The sequence below is a fragment of the Phyllostomus discolor genome, chromosome 7, assembly GCF_004126475.2.
Source record: "Phyllostomus discolor isolate MPI-MPIP mPhyDis1 chromosome 7, mPhyDis1.pri.v3, whole genome shotgun sequence".
Lineage (NCBI taxonomy): Eukaryota > Metazoa > Chordata > Mammalia > Chiroptera > Phyllostomidae > Phyllostomus > Phyllostomus discolor.
The window spans coordinates 73475245-73493375 of record NC_040909.2 but is presented as its reverse complement, the minus strand read 5'-3'; the positions used below and the strand labels follow the sequence as shown (position 1 = coordinate 73493375).

Below are 18131 nucleotides of genomic sequence, written 5' to 3'. Positions count from 1 at the left end.
TGGGGTGGCTCCCCCTCACTGGCCTGTGCCATTTGTCCAGCTGCCCAGCTCTGAGTCACACCAATTTATTGACACACAGACCTTGTTTCCATCATTGTGGCAACCCTTTACATGGTGCAGATAATCAGTAAATGTTGACATCAGTGAGGATGCCTAGTGGCCAATATTTCAGCCTGGCCTGCTGATAATTAGGCTCTTAAGGGCAGGAGCTATTTCTTGCTCACCATCACAGTTCGTGTATGTAGATTCTGCTCACACCCCCATCTTACAGAGGAGAACCTGGAACAGAGGTGAGGTGTTTGGCCCAGGGTCACAACAGCTGGCAGGGGTCAAGCTCTGGCATGACTCTGGGCAGTGGGTATCAGGGTGTTCAGTCTCCTGTGGAGATTCTCACCTTCCCTCCAGCTGGGTGTGGCCTCGAGTGCACAGAAGTTCATAGAAGAGAATCATTAGGAAGAGTTCAACACAAGTCAATTGGACTGGGTTAGGGTTATCATTTCAGATGCTCCTGTAACAGGAAATATATAGTGATGAGAGCTCTCCTTGGGTAAGAAACTTCAGTAGTAATTTCCTTCCTTTGATTTTTCTCTTTACAAACAAGCCACCCTTTCAAAGAGCCACATACTTCCTTTAGGGTTTAAGGTACAGAATCTCTTTGCTAATTGCTGTGGTTGGAAACCCCCTTTTGAAATTAACATTCTTAAGAATTCCTTTATGATTTTGAATAATGAAAATGGTCCTGGCGGGTTCAACCAGGAGAATACCATGTCACTGAAAGAGAATGTACTAAATCTTAAAAGTAAAGATGTGCAAAGAAACAAAAGGATGCTCCCCCTAAAGGAGCACCATGCTATTAATACAAGTCTTTAATCAGTTTAGTAAGTACATTTTGTGTTTCCCCTGTGGGTTTTATTGTTTTCTTTCTACCAGTGCTTCTTAATATTAGTATTTTAAATTCCAATTAAATCTTTCTGCTGTCTCTTAACAGCAGATGGTTTGGTTTCTAACAATTGTAGAGGGGAATATAAATAAAAGTAAAACAGTACATGAAGTATAAATAAACAACTCTTTTCAAGATTATGTTATCCTCTCTTCTGATAATTAATATTTGAACATCAACTTTTCTTGGTTGTTAATACTGGATTGGCCAGAGAGTTCATTATGTTTTTAAGTAAAAATAAAGACACATTTTCATTTCCACCAATAACTTTATTGAACAATGTTTTCACCATTTTGTTCCACTACGTTCTGCCATCTTTCAGGCAACTTCATAATTCCATTTTCCCAAAACTTTTTATCTTTTTGAACAGAGAACTGTTCCAGGTGTCTTTTGAAGACTTACAGAGAATTAAAATTTTTTCCATTAAGAGAATTTTTAAAGACTGAAAATAAATGGAAATACAAAGGTGCCGTGTCTGGTGAATACAGCAGATGAATCAGAACTCCCCAACCAAGCTGTAACAGTTTTCTCCTGGTCATCAGAGAAACACGTGGTCTTGTATTACCCTGATGGAAGATTATGCATGTTCTATTGAGTAATTCCGAATGCTTTTCATCAAGTACTGCATTCAGTTGGTCTAACTGGGAGCAGTACTTGTTGGAATGAATCATTTGGTTTTCCGGAAGGAGCTCATAATAGAGACTCCCTTCCAATCCCACAATATATATAGAACATCACCTTTGGATGAAGACTGGCCTTTGGTGTGGCTGGTAGTGGTTCATTTTGCTTGGCCCACAATTTCTTCCATTCCACAGTATTGTGAAGTATCCACTTTTCATTGCCCTTCAAAATTTTGTTTTAAAAACCAAACATTTTCATTATAGTTAAATAGAGAATTGCATGCAGAAATATGGTCAAGGTTTTTTTCACTAAACTTATGTGGAACCCAAACATCAAAGCAATTAACATAACCAAGCTGGTGCAAGTGATTTTTAACACTTGAGTTGGATATTTTGAATGTGTCAGCTATCTCCTGCACGGTATAATGATGATTGTTCCCAATTAATATGTTGATTTGATCTCTATCAACTTCAGCAGGTCTACCTGACCTTGAGCATTGTCCAGCGAGAAATCTCCAGCACAAAACTTTGCAAACCATTTTTGACACATGCGATCAGTCACAGCACCTTCTGCATACACTGCACAAATCTTTGTGTGTGTGTGTGTGTGTGTGTGTGTGTGTTTCAGTTGTGTTTTTACCTTTCTTGAAATTATAAAGCATAATAGCCAAAAATGTTGCTTCTTTTCTTCTATCTTCAACATTAAACTACCTGTACAAAAATTCACCAATCTTCATGTTTTTTTTAAATGCACATTGATATGACAGCTGTCACAATACAGTCTCACAAAATTGTTTCCAATGAAGTTAAAGACAACTAAGTGCTCCTAGAGCCATCTTATGGAAAAACCTAACAAACTTTTTGGCCCAACCAATATTATGTATGTTGGTTTTGTGTTTTGATGTATTTTCCTCTTGACATTACTTTTTACAGGATACTTTTGTGTATCTATACTGCCCATACCCGCTTATTTTGCCCCTATGGTGTTCTCTAGTTTGAGGATAACCAGGTGGATACTGCTGATAGTGGAAAGTCTTAACTTCAAATCAGGAGACCTAGATTGTACTACTTGCTGTGCTTCTGGTACCTGTAGATCCTGCCCCTGATTTATCTGAAAATTAAAGGACTACACTAAATAACCTCTTAAAGGGCCCCTTTAGGTTTGAGGTTATTCCTTTCCCTTTCACAGTTAGGATAGTAGCCTTTTATTTTTAGCTTTGTACACATAGATACTTTTTCAATTTGAACATCTTTTTCTTAAAGGAAATATTGTTTACCATCTGTCTGCTAGGTTTGTAACATGTCTTTGAGTAAGCATAATAAACATTGTCAATGTAAGAAACATCTAAATCTGTAAAGAACTTTAGTAAGAGTTTATTTGAGCCAAATTGACTACATATGCCAGGGAGCAAGATCCCATGTGCTCTGGAGACTAACAGCTTTGCAGCTTCTTTTATGCATTTTGCATTAAGGAAGAAACGTAAAGAGACTACATGGAAGTGGAAGAAGGCAAGTCAGGATTGAATTATAGGATAGTTAGCAATATTATGTGCTTTCTTGTGGGTGGTTATTGCTTATTTCAAAGGTGTGTTAACTTATATGCGCAGAAACAATGGAGATGGCATACTTAAGACAAGGAAAAGCCTTTTACTAAAAAGTTATAGGCCTGGGATGGGACTACCCACCATGACCAGCCCAGTTAGAAATTTATGATCAGAGCACTCTGTGAGGTCACTTTCCATATAACCCCTTATTTTTCTGTCCACAACATAATTGAAGCATCTCCTTGCAACTTCTTGTAATAAAATAATGGATCCTAATCATCTAGATTGTGACTTTATTTTTTTAACAGAGCATTTTAGAAGGTAAGCTCTACAAAAATTTCTTTGGAATAATTACATTTTAGGAAGATGAAGTCTATTTTCATAATTATTGTTTGCTTCATCACTTTATATTTCTGAGTGTTTTTGTTACTGTGAACTGACAATTATTTTATTAATGATTCTAATCAAAGATGAAGAGAGATCACAACTTCTATTTTTCTTTTACAGGAAAAGTATTTTTTGAAATTTTAGGTCTTAGTCCCAAGTCAGGCAAATCATGATTGTAATGTATGATTTAAGACTATTTATTCACTTCCTCACATATTTGGTTGATCAGCTTCAAATCTGCTTACTAATAAATGAGATTAACTGCAACACCATGCTGGGTATACATGTTGTATGTTATCCTCAGATTAACCTGTCAAAGCAAATATTACTTTATTCATTTAACAGATGAAGAAGTAAATATTCATCAATATTAAATACTTTACTCTAAACCCACTTTTAAATGGCTATAGCAAATTTTGCTTCTATTATGCCATCCCAAAGCGGGGTTGCGAGGCTCAGGGTGGGTGGTTCATGCCAATGCTTGATTAAGAAATAAACCCTTCCCATCTGTTATTCTGTGTGACTGGGGCGGGGTGGGGCTGGGGGCAAGGCATGAGAACTTCCCTGCTGCCTGCTGCTGCTCCAATATGACATACCCGCAGCAATGCCAGTTTGAGAACTGGATGCTAACTTTACTTCCTGCCCAGGTAGTGTGTGGAAAAGATCCTGTGCTATTGTCTTTCCATCTGCCCACATTTAATGTTCATCTGTAATTTTAACTACCTGAATTCTGCATATGTGTGAAATTATTTAATAATGCTTATTAAATGGATTTTTGTATCCTGCATTCTATATCATCAACATATTATTATAAAAAGAGACATGTGAACTTTGTAGCTAAGTTTGACAGATTGAAAGACAAATATTGTTTTTTAGTAGGGGATAGTGTTTACCGTATAAATGAATAGAGAGATGTATTAAAGAGAAAGAATGTTTATCCATCAAGAAATATGGGATGATAGATTTTGTGTGGAATTGTGGGTGTTCCTGCCTCTACACTGTTGAAATAATAAGTACCACGTGGGGCATGAGAAAAGACCAAGAACTGTTTGCAAAGTTCCAGAGATCAACATGTTGCAGGAGTTCCTTATTTCCCATGCAACTGAGTGTATGCATAATTTCCTGCTCAGGCAGAACAGAAATGTGCAAAGAACTTGTATTATACAATGTTGGGCTAGTTAGTATTTTTACATCTCAAATCTTGAGAAAGAGTTGAGATTAGGGAGGACATTTTTAAATATAACTAGCAACTACCATATATCCTGTAAAATGTGAAGCATTCCAGAGGTACAAATTTATCCTACATATTTATATAAATTTAGACACTGCTTTAAAGTGTCTAAAAGAATAGACACTAAGGAATGGTACAATTAGCTTTATTTCAGATGTGTGTTTAATTTCCTTTTTTCAGTTTCTCCAACTATCTACAATTTGAAAAGATTTTTCGTGAAATTCAGTGAACTAGCCTTGGGAAATGTTTAGTAATGTCCCACAACTATAAGTTATTTGTGGGATACTCTTAGCAGAAGATGGTTTCTGGGATCAGAATGACTGATATAATGCCTATTCTGTCTACATGACCTTGGGAAAAGCATGTATCTGCACAGGTGGTTAGATGGCTGCTTGGGATTTACGTACAGGTGCTGAGTTGTGAACCCAGCAAGTGGTACATTTTGGTGAATATAATCATCCCAGCAGTATTAATGAAAATCTGTTTTACAGTATATATTCTATTGTTTTGCAGTATTTTGTATCACCACAATAGAAGATTTAAATATGAAATCATTTCTCAAAATTTAGCCATCAGAACAGCTTGTTCTGAAAACTGTCCACATCTTTATACCAATGTCTATGCAAACTCAGATGAAAGTGATGTAGTTTTCTTAGTCTTCTAACCCATGTTCTCCTTAGCTTCCATAATGCTGAGCATCAGCACACAGTCTCTCCAAAGGGCTTTTGGACTGCCCAGAGCCATAGACTCACTCCCATGGGAATACAGAGGGTGTTTCAGGTAGCAGCATGCAAGGCTCACCCTGGGCATGGGGGGCACACACATAGGGGGAACATAGTCCTAATGCCCCACATCCTGCCTGTCCTGAATGAGGAACAGGAAGAGCAGGCATTCCAAAATAAAGGTTTTGAGGATTGTCTAGCTTTTCCCTGGCCTCTCTTTGCACCTTTCTCCCAGCCCTCCCACTGCTCATTGGGTCCTGTGTGAGCTTCCCAATAAAGATGACACCATTACTGTTTGATTGCAGAAGTCCCTAGCTTTTTGTTTCCTGGAAGCACTGAGGTGCATTTGGGTGAGAGCTGCTAGGAAAGAGAAGAAAGATAATGTTTGTAGCAAAATCATTAAGCAGAGCTGAGTGTGGCAGATCCTGGCGGGCAGGATCCATGTATGTTGTAGCTGTTAGAGAACAAATACACACAGACAACAGAAGTCCTGTGGAGAAAAAGGGATGGCATGGCCACTCTGAGAGAGAGTGGGTGAGAGGGCCAGAGAGAGCCAGTCCCTGCCTGGACAGGCTTTTATTCCTTGTTTGGGTACATTACATGGAGGGTGGTCCTCATTTACTATGCATAGGTTCACTGCCGGGGATAGATAGCAGAGGAAAGAATGTTGCTAATTACTTCAAAGAGAAGGATGTTGCAGACCAAGGGGACAAGTGGTTGAACTGGTCACACTCCATACTTGGGAGGTTTAGCTTAGATTTTAGGAAGTTGCAGTAAGCCCTTGCTGCCTCAGTTCAGGGTGAGTTTTAGCAAAAGCAAGTCTCATAGTAGTCTAGGTACAGTGCAGGCCTGATTCCCCACGGGAAAACCTCTCCATGGGCATGGTCCTGCATGCCAGGTGCACCCCACTGGTTTTCCATGTGGAGGCTAAGCTACACTTCCACTCCATGCGAAGCGATTCTCTACAGCTGAGGATATATTTCAGATCAGGGTTAGATGTCTCCTTGCTGGACACCACTGTCTTAAGTTAATTATATTTATTTAATAACAACTTCATTGAGATGTAATCTATATCCCACAAAATCTATAATTTACAATTCACTGTAAAAAATTATATAATTCATTGGTTTTCATATTCACGAAATTGTGTAACCATGACAATCTAATTCCAGAACATTTTTATGACCCCATAAAGAAACCCTATGCCCGTTAGCCCCTAAAAACACTAATCTGCTTTCTGCCTCATAGATTTACGTACACTAAACATTTCATGTAAATGGAAACATGCAATCTGTGGCCTTTTGTGCTTGGCTGCTTTCACTCAGCATCATGTTTTCAGGATTCATCTATATTGTGGTCTATGTCAGTACTTCATTCCTATTTACAGCTGCCTGATGCTCCACTGTACCAGGTTTATTTTTCCATTCATTAGTTGATAAACATTTGGGTTGTTTCTACTTTCTGGTTATCATGAGTAATATTGCTGTGAATAGTCATATACAGTTTTTGCATGAACCATAAGTTTTCAGTTTTCTTGGGTAGGATTGCTAGATCAATCCAGAAGTTTGGATTGCCGCCAAACTTTTCCAACATCACTGCCCCAATGATACATTTTAATCATTGGTTATCTAGTCTTGTTAGGGTCTCAAGGTTTCAATGCCTTCTGTCAATTTGTTAGTGGTCTTCTGGGACATTTAGTAATGTCTGCTCTAGTAAACCAAACCTTTGAGGGAAATTCATTTCAGTATTAAAATACATGTTTAATTCATTTAAGGTTGTCTTTTGTGTGTATGAGGATGACATAAACTGATATTAAGTGACATAAACTACCTTCTGGAAGACATTCTATTTTTCTTAAATTATGTCTAAACTCTATTTCCAACTAGCAAAGAGCCTGATACTACATTAATTAAATGAATGAGTGAGATTAGGTGAAAGAAAATTTGTTGGAAGCGATAGATTTCTTAAAAGAAAAATAAAAGCTTATGTAAAATTTTCAAATGAAAACACTGAGGGACAACTTGCTACGTAGGAGATGCTAGAGTAGTATCTACTCTAGCATGAGACTGGGAGAGGTGTTGGGTGGCCCTGTTAGCACAGACCCACACACCTTCCCTCTTTCATCCAAGGGTTAAGCACCTCTTTAGTGCCAGACCTTCATCTAAGTGTGAAGGAGTCCATGGAGAACAGCCACAGAGCCTGCTCTCAAGAGGCTGCCATTCTTCCAAGGATACAAGCAACAGTAACCACACAATCCCATTTCCAATGGCAGGCCCTAGGAAGAGAGGATGAGGTAGGGTTTCTAGGTAGGCAGGAGCAACTTCAGACTGACAGGAAAGACCCTGTGGTCCTGCAGGGATGCAGTCCCACACGTGCACAGCTTGTGCTTCAGAGTGGATTCCAACATGGCATGGGCTGTTGCGCCCAGCTTGACACCCAAGACAATGCTATGAGCCACTCCCATCCCCAGTCTCACCCCAGCAGCTGGTTATCCTCATGAATAAACAGCCTACTAAATGATGAAAGCACTGTCCTGGCCATAGTTCAGTTGGTTAGACCATCGTCCTGATACACCAAGCTTGCAGCATTCAATCCCCAGTCAGGGCACATGTAAGAATCAACCAGTGAATGCAGCAGTAAGTGAAACAACAAATCAATGTTTCTCCTCTCTCCTTCTTCCTCTTCCTCTTCCTTTTCCTCCTCCTCCCTTCTCCTCTTCCTCCTCCCCCCTCCTTCTTCTCCTTCTTTCTCCTCCCCCTTTCTCTGTCTCTCTCAAATCAGTAAATTAAAAAAAAATTTGAATGATGAAAAAGCACTATGTAACCCTGAAGATACTTGACAGTTCCTCAGAAGAGAAAAAGCTGGGAAAAGGAGATAGTCTTTTTTTAATACTGCATTCATTTTTGGATCTAGGAGGTGTGCAGTGATGGTTTAACACTTCCTTCTTCTCTGAGCATTTTCACCTGTACCAAATGAAAGTAGTCATGGTTAGTTAGAAAGGTGAACTGTGCAATGTGACTTACACTCTTGCTTTTCTTTAAAGAGAGGGGATACTTTGTTCCAGTTTCCTGCCTGCTGTAACATAACCCATTCTATTACTACTGGTTCTTCTCTCTTCTTCAGTTACTTTAAATTTTTCAATGATTTCTTTGATTCTCTAGTTTCATTTTTTTTTCCTCCAGACCCCCATTCAACTATAGCCTCCCTCAGCCTAACCTAGAAACACCTTGGGGATAAGATCAGTATCCCCAAGTATATGTGCAGACACCCTCCCACCCCTGCAGTCCCAGCACTGGGGCCGTGAGGATGTGCTCGGCTGCTCTTCAGCACAGCTGTCCCAGGGCTCTCCTATTACCATTCTCACTTTCAGGATCTCCAAGGATGCTGTGATGCCCTAGTAGCAAACAAGAAGTAACTTGCACCCAGATGATACCTGTCTTGAGGAAGTTTTAAAATGTCAGCAGTTCTTGTGCAGTGGTTTGACCTGAAGTTGGGTTCAACCTCTCGCTCCTGGTAGTAGCCCCTAGAATTTCTGTGCTCTCCCACAGCGTGCTGTGTGCGTGGTATGGACCCTTCGTAGGGCACGTGGGAACACTGCCTTGTCAGCTTTGCCATGGGCAATGGAGGGCATATGGTGGCTGTAAGGACTCTGAAGAAATACTTTTTATCTCTCTGAGGCTCAACTACTCTGTATTGCTAGAAAGTGTAACCTTGAGCAAGTCAGTTAACTTGCTATGATTTTTATCTGCACAAATAGGGTTATCATGAAACTTAAACGTTATACTGTATGTGTGAAATGCTTAAAGGTCCTTGGCCCATAATAAAGTTCTAAGTAATCATTAGTAGCTGTTGTTACTCTCATATCTTGATTTCCAAGAGTTAATATTTTCCTAGAAAAGGGATTTCTTGGCTTTTCTAGGACTTCAAGGGTGATTTTGAATGCACATAAATACTGTTTCATTCTTAAATATTTTCTATGTAACCATTGCAATAGCTGTATATTTCATTGTGCTGATGTATTATAATTTAATGAACAATCCCATCCCCTTCCTGTTCTTTTGAGTCAGGTCTGAAGGCCTGTTGTGTGTGTGTGTGTGTGACACTCTTTTCCATCTGAATTGCCACTTATTCTGATTGATGGCTCCCTGGCATTAGGGCTGGTGTCTGTTAAGCACATCTACCTATGACCAGCTCATTGACCAGGTATTTAATAATTGACTTTAGTGATGAATACTTTTGATAGCATCTTCTCTTTTTCCAGGACAGCAGGACTTTTCAGTTTGATTGACACTCTGTGGCCTCCATTGATGCCTCTGAAAGCACCTGGCCACAGCCAGGCCTGTGAAGAGGTAATCTCAGCATTCAAGGAACTCTCCCTGGGTCACCACCAGATGTGCCAAGTGCTGCACCATGTGCTGCCTCTGCAGTCCACTCCCCGAGAAGCCCAGGTCCAGGGAGCATGAGCCAGGACCCAAATTCAGACCCACTCACATTCCTAAATCCAAGCTCTGATTGCTTTTCTTGCTGGGCTACAGTATTCTTGAGGTTATTTATGGTAGTGTTTTTAAAATATAATCATTAGGTCAACAATTAGGGTCTTAGCCTCATATTATACAAGACACAAGGCACCATCCCCCAACAGTTTCTAATGACCAATTAGAGCAGAAACTCACATAACCTAATAAATAGAATCTATGGATATTCATACAGCCACCAGGTTAGCCAGGAACTTCCATTTTCCTGCCTCATCAAATTGTGTATGGTAGTTGCTTATAAGTAGCAAAACTGACTGATTAAAACATGTCCACTCTTCTCCACCTTGAGCCTTATCCACCAGGCTGGCTAGTACTGCTTGAGCCATAGTTCCCAAAGCAGGAAGTTGGGGGTCATCTTATTTGTGTAGCAGCTGACTCCTTAGCAAAGTGCTAAGGCTATGACTCTGTACAGTAATAGATAGACCAGCAAAATTGTTGTCCAAAATGCCCATTTCCGATTTAAAAAAAAAAAAAGCTGTGGCACATTTACACAATGGAATACTATTTGGCCATATAAAAGAAGGAAATCTGGGAGCTCTGGCCAAGATGGAGGCATAAGAAGAAACCCTTTGCTTCCTCATACAACCAAAAGAAGGGTAACAACCAATCTAAAATCAATAAACAACCAGAAGTGCCAGAAAATCAACTGCATAGAACTCCAACAACTAAGGAATTAAAGAAAAAGCCAGAACAACCAGACCAGTAAGAACCTGTGGCAAGGCAGCAGACCATGTGGGCAGGGCTGGCAGAAGGCGAAACTGGGACTCAGAGTTGACCTTGGACCACAGCAGTTGCCCTGGTGGGAGAAACTCCCAGTCTCACACAAGAGTCCATTGGAAAGTGGGCTAGAAACAAGCAGGTGGGCAGCATGGTTCCCTCTCTGGCCCCTCTCCCACAGGCAGCACTGCAGCACAGCAAAAAAGGTTGCCCTGCCCTGGTGTATACCTAAGGCCCCGCCCCCTTACAACTTAACAGGTGCACCAAGACAAAGAAATACGGTCCAAATGAGAGAACAGAGCAAAACTTCAGAAAGAGAGCTAAGCAATGAGGAGATAGCCAACCTATGTGATGAAGAATTTAAAGCCCTGGTAATCAAAATGGTCACAGAACTGATTGAGCTTGGTTGAAAAATGAAAAAGCAAATGATAGATACCCAAAATGAAATGAAGCAAAATATTCAGGAAACCAACAGTGACAAGAAGGAAACCAGGACCCAAAGCAACGATTTGGAACAAAAGGGAAAAATAAACAATCAGAACAGAGTAAAGAAACAAAAATTCAAAAAAGTGAAGAGAGACTTAGGAACCTGTGGGACAACCTGAAACATTCCAATATCTGAATTACGTAGGGATGCCAGAAGGTGAACAGCAAGAAACTGAAAACTTATTTGAACAAATAAAGAAGGAAAACTTCCCCAATCTGGCAGAGGCAGTAGACTTCCAGGAAGCCGAGAGTCCCAAAGAAGTTGGACCCAAAGAGGAACACACCAAGGCACATCATCATTAAGTTACCCAAGTTTAAAGATAGAGAATCCTAAAAGCAGCAAGAGGAAGGGAGAGAGTTGCCTACAAAGGAGTGCCCATAAGGCTATCAGCTGATATCTCAAAACACACCTACAGGCAAGAAGGAGCTGGAAAGAAGTATTCCAAATCATGAAAGGCAAGGACCTACCTACATCCAAGATTAATCTATCCAGCAAAGCTATCATTTAGAATGGAGGGCAGATAAAGTGCTTCCCAGATAAGGTGTAGTTAAAGGAGTTCATCATCACCAAGCCCTTATTATATGAGATGTTAGCAGGACTTATCTAAGAAAAAGAAGATCAGAAATATGAACAATAAAATGACAACAAACTCACAACTATCAACAAATGAACCTAAAAAAAGGAAATGAAAACAAAAACTAAGCAAACAACTAGAAGAGAAACAAAATCAGAGAAATGGACATCACATGGAGGGTTTTCAGTGGGGAAGGGGAAGGGAGGAATAGTGGGGGAAAGGTACAGAGAAGAAGCAGCATAATTAGTAGGCATAAAATACACAAGGAGCAATAAAAATAGTATGGGAAACAGAAGTCAAAGAACTTATATGTATAATTCATGGACATGCTGGAGGGTTGGGGTGCAGGGCACAGGGGGGATAAAGGGGGGGGGGGGGGAATTGGGAAAACTGTAATAGCATAATCAATAAAAATACTTAAAAAAAAAAAGAAGGAAATCTTACCCTTTGTGACAGCATAGTTGGACCTGGAGAGCATAATGCTAAGTGAAATAAGCCAGTCAGAGAAAGACAAATACCATATGATTTCATTTATATGTGTAATCTAGTGAACAAAATGGACCAACAAGCAAAATAGAGACAGACTCAGAGAGAATAGGCTGACAGCTATCAGGGGTGGTGTTGGGCAGGGGTGGCTGGGGTAGAGGGATTAAGGGGAAAAAAGAACAAGACAACAGTATGGCTATTACCAGAGGGAAAGGGGGTTGGGGGGAAGAAGAAGAGGGTAAAGGGGTTGTAAATGGTGATGGAAGGAGACTTGACTTGGGGTGGTGAACACACAATATAATATATAGATGATAGAACTGTACATCTGAAACCAATATAATTTTATAACCCAGGGTCACCACAATAAATTTAATTTTTTTAAAAAGAGCCCATTCCTAGATTATTTGAGAGGAAGAAGTTTCTAAATGATGTTTTCAGTATACTCTGAACAATAAATATCTAAAGTGAAATCTTGAATTGAGAATAAATTCAAAAGTACAAGGTTTTATACTTGGTTCCCAAGAAAAACAACATAATCTGTTTCTTATATAGAAATTTATGAGCCTTGCAGAGATATTATGCACCTATGAATAAATATGTATATATTAAGGACTCAATTTTATATTTGAGTCTTTTAACAATACATTCATATTCTACATCTGCCTTCATTTCAAACAGGTAAAAACTCATCTTCCTCTTCCTAGCTTCTGTTATATCCTCACTGCTCATCCAAATCTGGGACAAATTGATGTAATTGAAGATCCCATTTCTAAACTGTACCAGCCTCCAATTCCTCGCTCATTAAGAGAAATTCTCCAGGTAATGCCTTTGTTTCTAACAAGGTCTTAAATTACTTATTTTTGTATCTGTGTGTTTTGCGTGATGATACTAATCTTTTTCAATGCCTTTCCAGACTGATGATCTTGGTACCCGTTGCAGTTTCTATGCCAGAGTGATTTATCAAAGACCACTGGTAATCTCATCTCTCTTTTCCTTCTTCCTCTTCCTCTACTTTTACCCCTTCTTCTTCTTCCAATTCCCTTTCTTCTCCCTCCCTCCCCCCTCTCATAACATGTTTAATGCATAAGGTGTTATAAAGTTTATTAAAGGATTGTTCATCCCTTTAGAAACTAATGGAGTACCAAAATAGAAAAGCATTTTAAACATCCAGTTATGCATACTTCGTGCTGAAGAAGTAATAAATCCATTTCTTGAGCAGGTGTGGTTTGCTAGCCACTATGTTAAGTACTGAGGTATAAATTGACCTGGGGGTAACCCTACCCTGGAAGATTCTCATTCTAGTAATCCTGGTTCCTTTTGGACACATAGGGAGATAGTAAAAAAGAAAGAGAAGCTGATACCCCAGTAATGTGGTGAAGTAGGAATGTCAGGATTGAACTCAGCCACTTCTCAGAACTAACACTCAGAAGTTCTGAAAGCCTTAAACTCTTGGAGGAAATCCTGTGGTACCCGGGAGGGCCTGGGCAGTTCTAGCCATTTGGCGGCCTAGTGGAGCTTCTGGTTTGCTTCCTTGCTGTTCAACAGATCAGCTAAGAATAGACAAGGGGAAGAGATGTTTTTGCCAAGTTCAACACATGATATAAGTTCCACAGGAAACCTCTGTTGGACCTTAACTAATAGAGGAACATCCATGTCTCAGTCACCTGAGAGATGTATAGAATCTCCCATTGTTCAGTCCTTGTTTTCCTTTCTTGTTCACCTTTTAGTCATTTGATAGCTAATTGGTGCCTCTTCCAAGGAATAAGAGAGTAATTGACATTAGTCATTCAACAGTGCTCCTTGTGAGCTATCCTTGCATCTAGCTCAATAGCAATGAGGACTGGCCCCATTGAGATCAAGGTCTGGTCCCCTGATAAATTTCCTATGTTCTGAGTCTGAGGCAGATTGAAGGCTGACTGTACACACCTATTATTCCTATTATTCTAAAGTGCATTCCAAATTGTGGGGCTGGGACATCAGGCAGTGGTTCACTGTACAGTTGCTGTTTATGCCGCAGGTAGAATGCTGACCTCAGGGACAAGAACAGCAATCTCATGGTGGTTATGCCACGTGTTCTTGCCCACAGAGCTTAATCCACCCACAGCCTTGCAAATGAGACCAGAGGTGGAAGGCAAAGAAAGTGCATGTCAAGTACTCACACCATGGCCAGATCTCAACCACCCACCCCATTGGGAGCCCTAGGGCAGAGAAAGACAAACTGTAGACTATCTGGTCCCCTCCTGTTCTGAGTTTCCTGAAGAGAAATAGGTTCCTATCAGTTCAAGTACAGCCTGCCTGCAACCATGCCTTTCAGTGGACTGCGTACCTCGGGGTTGGTAGTACTTAGGAAACAGTCAAGGATTCAGAACCCAATTGAACAGATTCCACAATTTACTATAAAGAATTTTAGTGAATAATACCTCCTGTATTCTGCTTTTGTGGGAAAGGGAATCACCAAGAATCAACTTCCTCAGAGAGGAATTGAAGTAAGCTAAGTCCTGGACCCACTATGTGGTTAAGCCAACACATTCTGTAGTGTGAGCTGACTTTTAGAATAGCACCATGAGCCACTGAAAGAACATGAGTTATCAAAAAAGATTTGGTTGTATTAATACTATACTAATGACTAAGTCATAAAAAGTATTTTTTGTACTTAACTTTTGTTTTAATTATTCAAAAATTTTAGATTCACAATGATTGCAAAGAAATATATAGGGAGTTCCTGTGCACCCTCCCCTACACCAACATCCCATACCCGCAGTAACCACAGTACAATATCAAAGCCAAGACGGATATTGGCAGAATTCATGGAGCTTGTTCAGATCTCACCATTCATACATATGTGCATGTATGTACACCTATATGTGTAACTTTTATCAGTTTTGTCACATGTGTAGCCTTGCATAATCTCCACCACAATCAGTATGTCCAGCTGTACCACAGACTCCGTAATGTTCCCATTATAGTCACACCCATACCCGTTGTCATCCCCTCACCCCTGGCAACCACTGATCTGTTCTTATCATTATGGTTGTTATTTTATGATGGTTACAGAAATAGAAACATGCAGTATAGAGGGGTGGGTAAAAGTAGGTTTGTAGCAGTTGTAATACAAATAATATAATAAATAATAATACAGGAATAAACTCTGTGTTCTGCACACTAACAACTGTAAACTACTTGCACACACTCCTGTATATTGGTATTCATTTCCTAAGCCTGCTGTGCAAAGTGCCAAGAACTAGATCACTTAAAACAACAGAAAAGTATTGTCTCGTGCTTCTGGAGGCTAAAGGTCTAAAGTCAAGGTTTCGGTAGGACTGTTTCCTATGACAGTTCTAGGGGACATTCCTTTCTTTCCTCTTGCAGCTTCTGTTGTTTGCTGGCAGTCCTCGACCTTCCTTGATTTTAGATGCATCACTCCAGTCCCATGGCCATCTTCACTGTCTGTGCCATCACTGGGTCTTCCCTCTGTGTCCACATTTCCCCTTTATCTAAGGACATGAGTTACATTGGATTAGCGCCCTGTAATGATGCCTTAATGTGGTAAAATTAGCAAATACCCTTCTTCCAAATCAGGCCACATTCTGAGGTACTGGAATTAGACCTGCAAGAGAATTTTTTGGAGTGTCACAATTCAGTTTGTAACAGCTCTTTCTGAGACTGGCTCTTCTCAATTAACATTCTCTACAGATTCATCCAGAAAACAAATAATCTTGGGCATCTTTTCAGGTGTTTATTTGCATCTGTATATCCTTTTTGGCGAAATGCTCATAAATCTCTTTTGCCCATTTTCTGATTGGATCATTTGTTTATTGTTGAGCTTTTGAAGTTCTTTATATATTCTATATAAAGCTTTTGTCAGATAAATGATTTGTAAATATATCTCAGGATCTATAATTTGTTCTTTAATACTTTCAGCAGGGGTTTTGTTGGGCAAAAGTTTCTAATTTTTATGTGGTCAAATTTATTAACTTTTCCTCTTAGGGATCTTACTTTTGTTGGCAAGTCTAAGATAAGTCAAGCCTCTTTGCCTAGTGCTAGGTCCCAAGGTTCCTCTTTTCTAGAAGATTTATAATTTTACATTAAGTCTGTGATACATTTTGTGTTGGTTTTTGTATGAAGTGTGTCATTTAGATCAAGGTTCATTTTTTTGCCAGTGGATGTGTACTTGTTCCACTGTTTGTTGATAGGCTATTCTTCCTTCATTAATTTGCTTTTTCAACTTTGTCAAAAATTAATAGAGTATTTTTGTGTAGAAGAGATTGTTTTTAATAAAACTTTAGCAGTAAGATTGATAGTACTGGTATGAATTAATTTGATTTTTGTGTTTTTTATAACTGAAAATGCACGTTTGGCTATCTGCCACAAAAGCCAAATTTGTGAGGCAGGTGCTGGTGCAAAAGGAACAAGGGTTTATCTGGTGTCACGTGACCTGGGAGAATGGTGGCCTCCCATCTCAAAGACCATCCCTCTGCAATGCTCAAGCCAACAGTTCTTATAGGTATAGGTTGGAGAGAGCTTTTTTTTTTTTCCTTGCTAGCTTTTGGAACACTCAAGCCCTGTAGCTTTTGGCATGCTTGGTGTACAAACCTCCCCCTGCGCCATCCTGGCTGATGGGAGAGACTCCTTGAGGGTCTAATTGTCTGTGGCAACATTTTTTTAATAATTTTTTATTGTTATTCTATTACAGCTCTGTGGCAACATTTTTACAGAGGATATTATTATTACTGACTTTGTTCATAACCCAATGATAAAGATGATTTGATAGTTAATTTCAAAGAAAGACCATTTTGGTTCCATTAAGATGTTTAAAAAGAGACAATACGCTAAATCCAGCCTATTTACAAAGAGTATCTAAAATCTTTGAAGACTATCAGAAAAACTCAACTTCAAATAATCTTGTAGAAATAAATCTTTACCCTTCTTGACATATTTACCATTTTTAATGTGATTTTGTCAGCTGTTCCTAAAAAAATCTTTATAACTCCAAGGTCCAGTATAGATCATGTATTGCACTTAGTTGTCATGACTCATTCATCTCCTTCAAATGGAACATTTCATCATCTTTGCTTATCTTTTAGGACCTTGATATTTTACAAGAATAGAGGCCAGTTACCTAATTGAATGTCCCTCCATTTATTTTTGCTTTATCTCATGAATGCATTCATATTATGCATTTTTGACAGTAACACCACATGAAAATACCATGTTCATATCAGAGGGCATGCAGTCGATCTGTCCAGTGCTATGATATTTTATCAATTGATAAAGATGTTATTTTCCAGGTTTCTCCACTCTAAAGTTAACTAATAAATATGTCATAATAATAACTAACAAATATTTTGCAGGAAGATACATTGAGTCTATATAAATATCTTATGTATTATCAAACTTTTACCCACTTGTTTTAGCACCCATATGATTCTTGCCTGAATTATTACTCTGATAGTGGCCAAATGGTAATTTTCTAATTCCAGCATTCTTCCTACATTAAAGAATAGGCATTTGGTTATAATTAGAATCTTTTCATTTCCCTGATTATTTATGTATTCACTTATTTATGTCAGTGTAGACCAGTGGATTCAGTTTTCAGTTTTTATTCAGTGGATTGTAACTTTTACTATAGTTTATTTTAATACCCAAACTTTCCCAGATTCAAGCTAGCTCCTGTGTCCTTTGGATAAAATCCTCCTTTGAGTACTTCCTTTTTTTCTGACACAATAAGATGTTTCAAACTAATCTTGTGGTTTTTGTGCCCTGAAATCAGCCATTTCTTCAGGAGCCCTAGTTGGTTTTAAAGATTGGCTTTTTTTTTTTTTTTGAATGACAGAAGGCAAGATCTGGGTACTATGTGGGCTCAGTACTACTGGGATGTCATTGGCCCT

At 39.2% G+C, this 18131-nt stretch overlaps 1 protein-coding gene across 3 annotated transcripts in view; it reads left to right on the top strand.

The window, feature by feature from the left end:
- SPIDR (scaffold protein involved in DNA repair) overlaps nucleotides 1-18131 on the top strand; it is a 389382-nt gene that overhangs the window by 343167 nt on the left and 28084 nt on the right. For 2 of the 3 annotated variants that reach the window (XM_036031020.1, XM_036031021.1), the window contains exons 12-14: nucleotides 9706-9844; nucleotides 12922-13062; nucleotides 13157-13216. In XM_036031020.1, coding sequence (XP_035886913.1) covers nucleotides 9706-9844; nucleotides 12922-13062; nucleotides 13157-13216 — 340 coding nt within the window. The remainder of the gene's footprint in view (nucleotides 1-9705; nucleotides 9845-12921; nucleotides 13063-13156; nucleotides 13217-18131) is intronic. The other variant, XM_028518735.2, reaches the window with a different exon arrangement.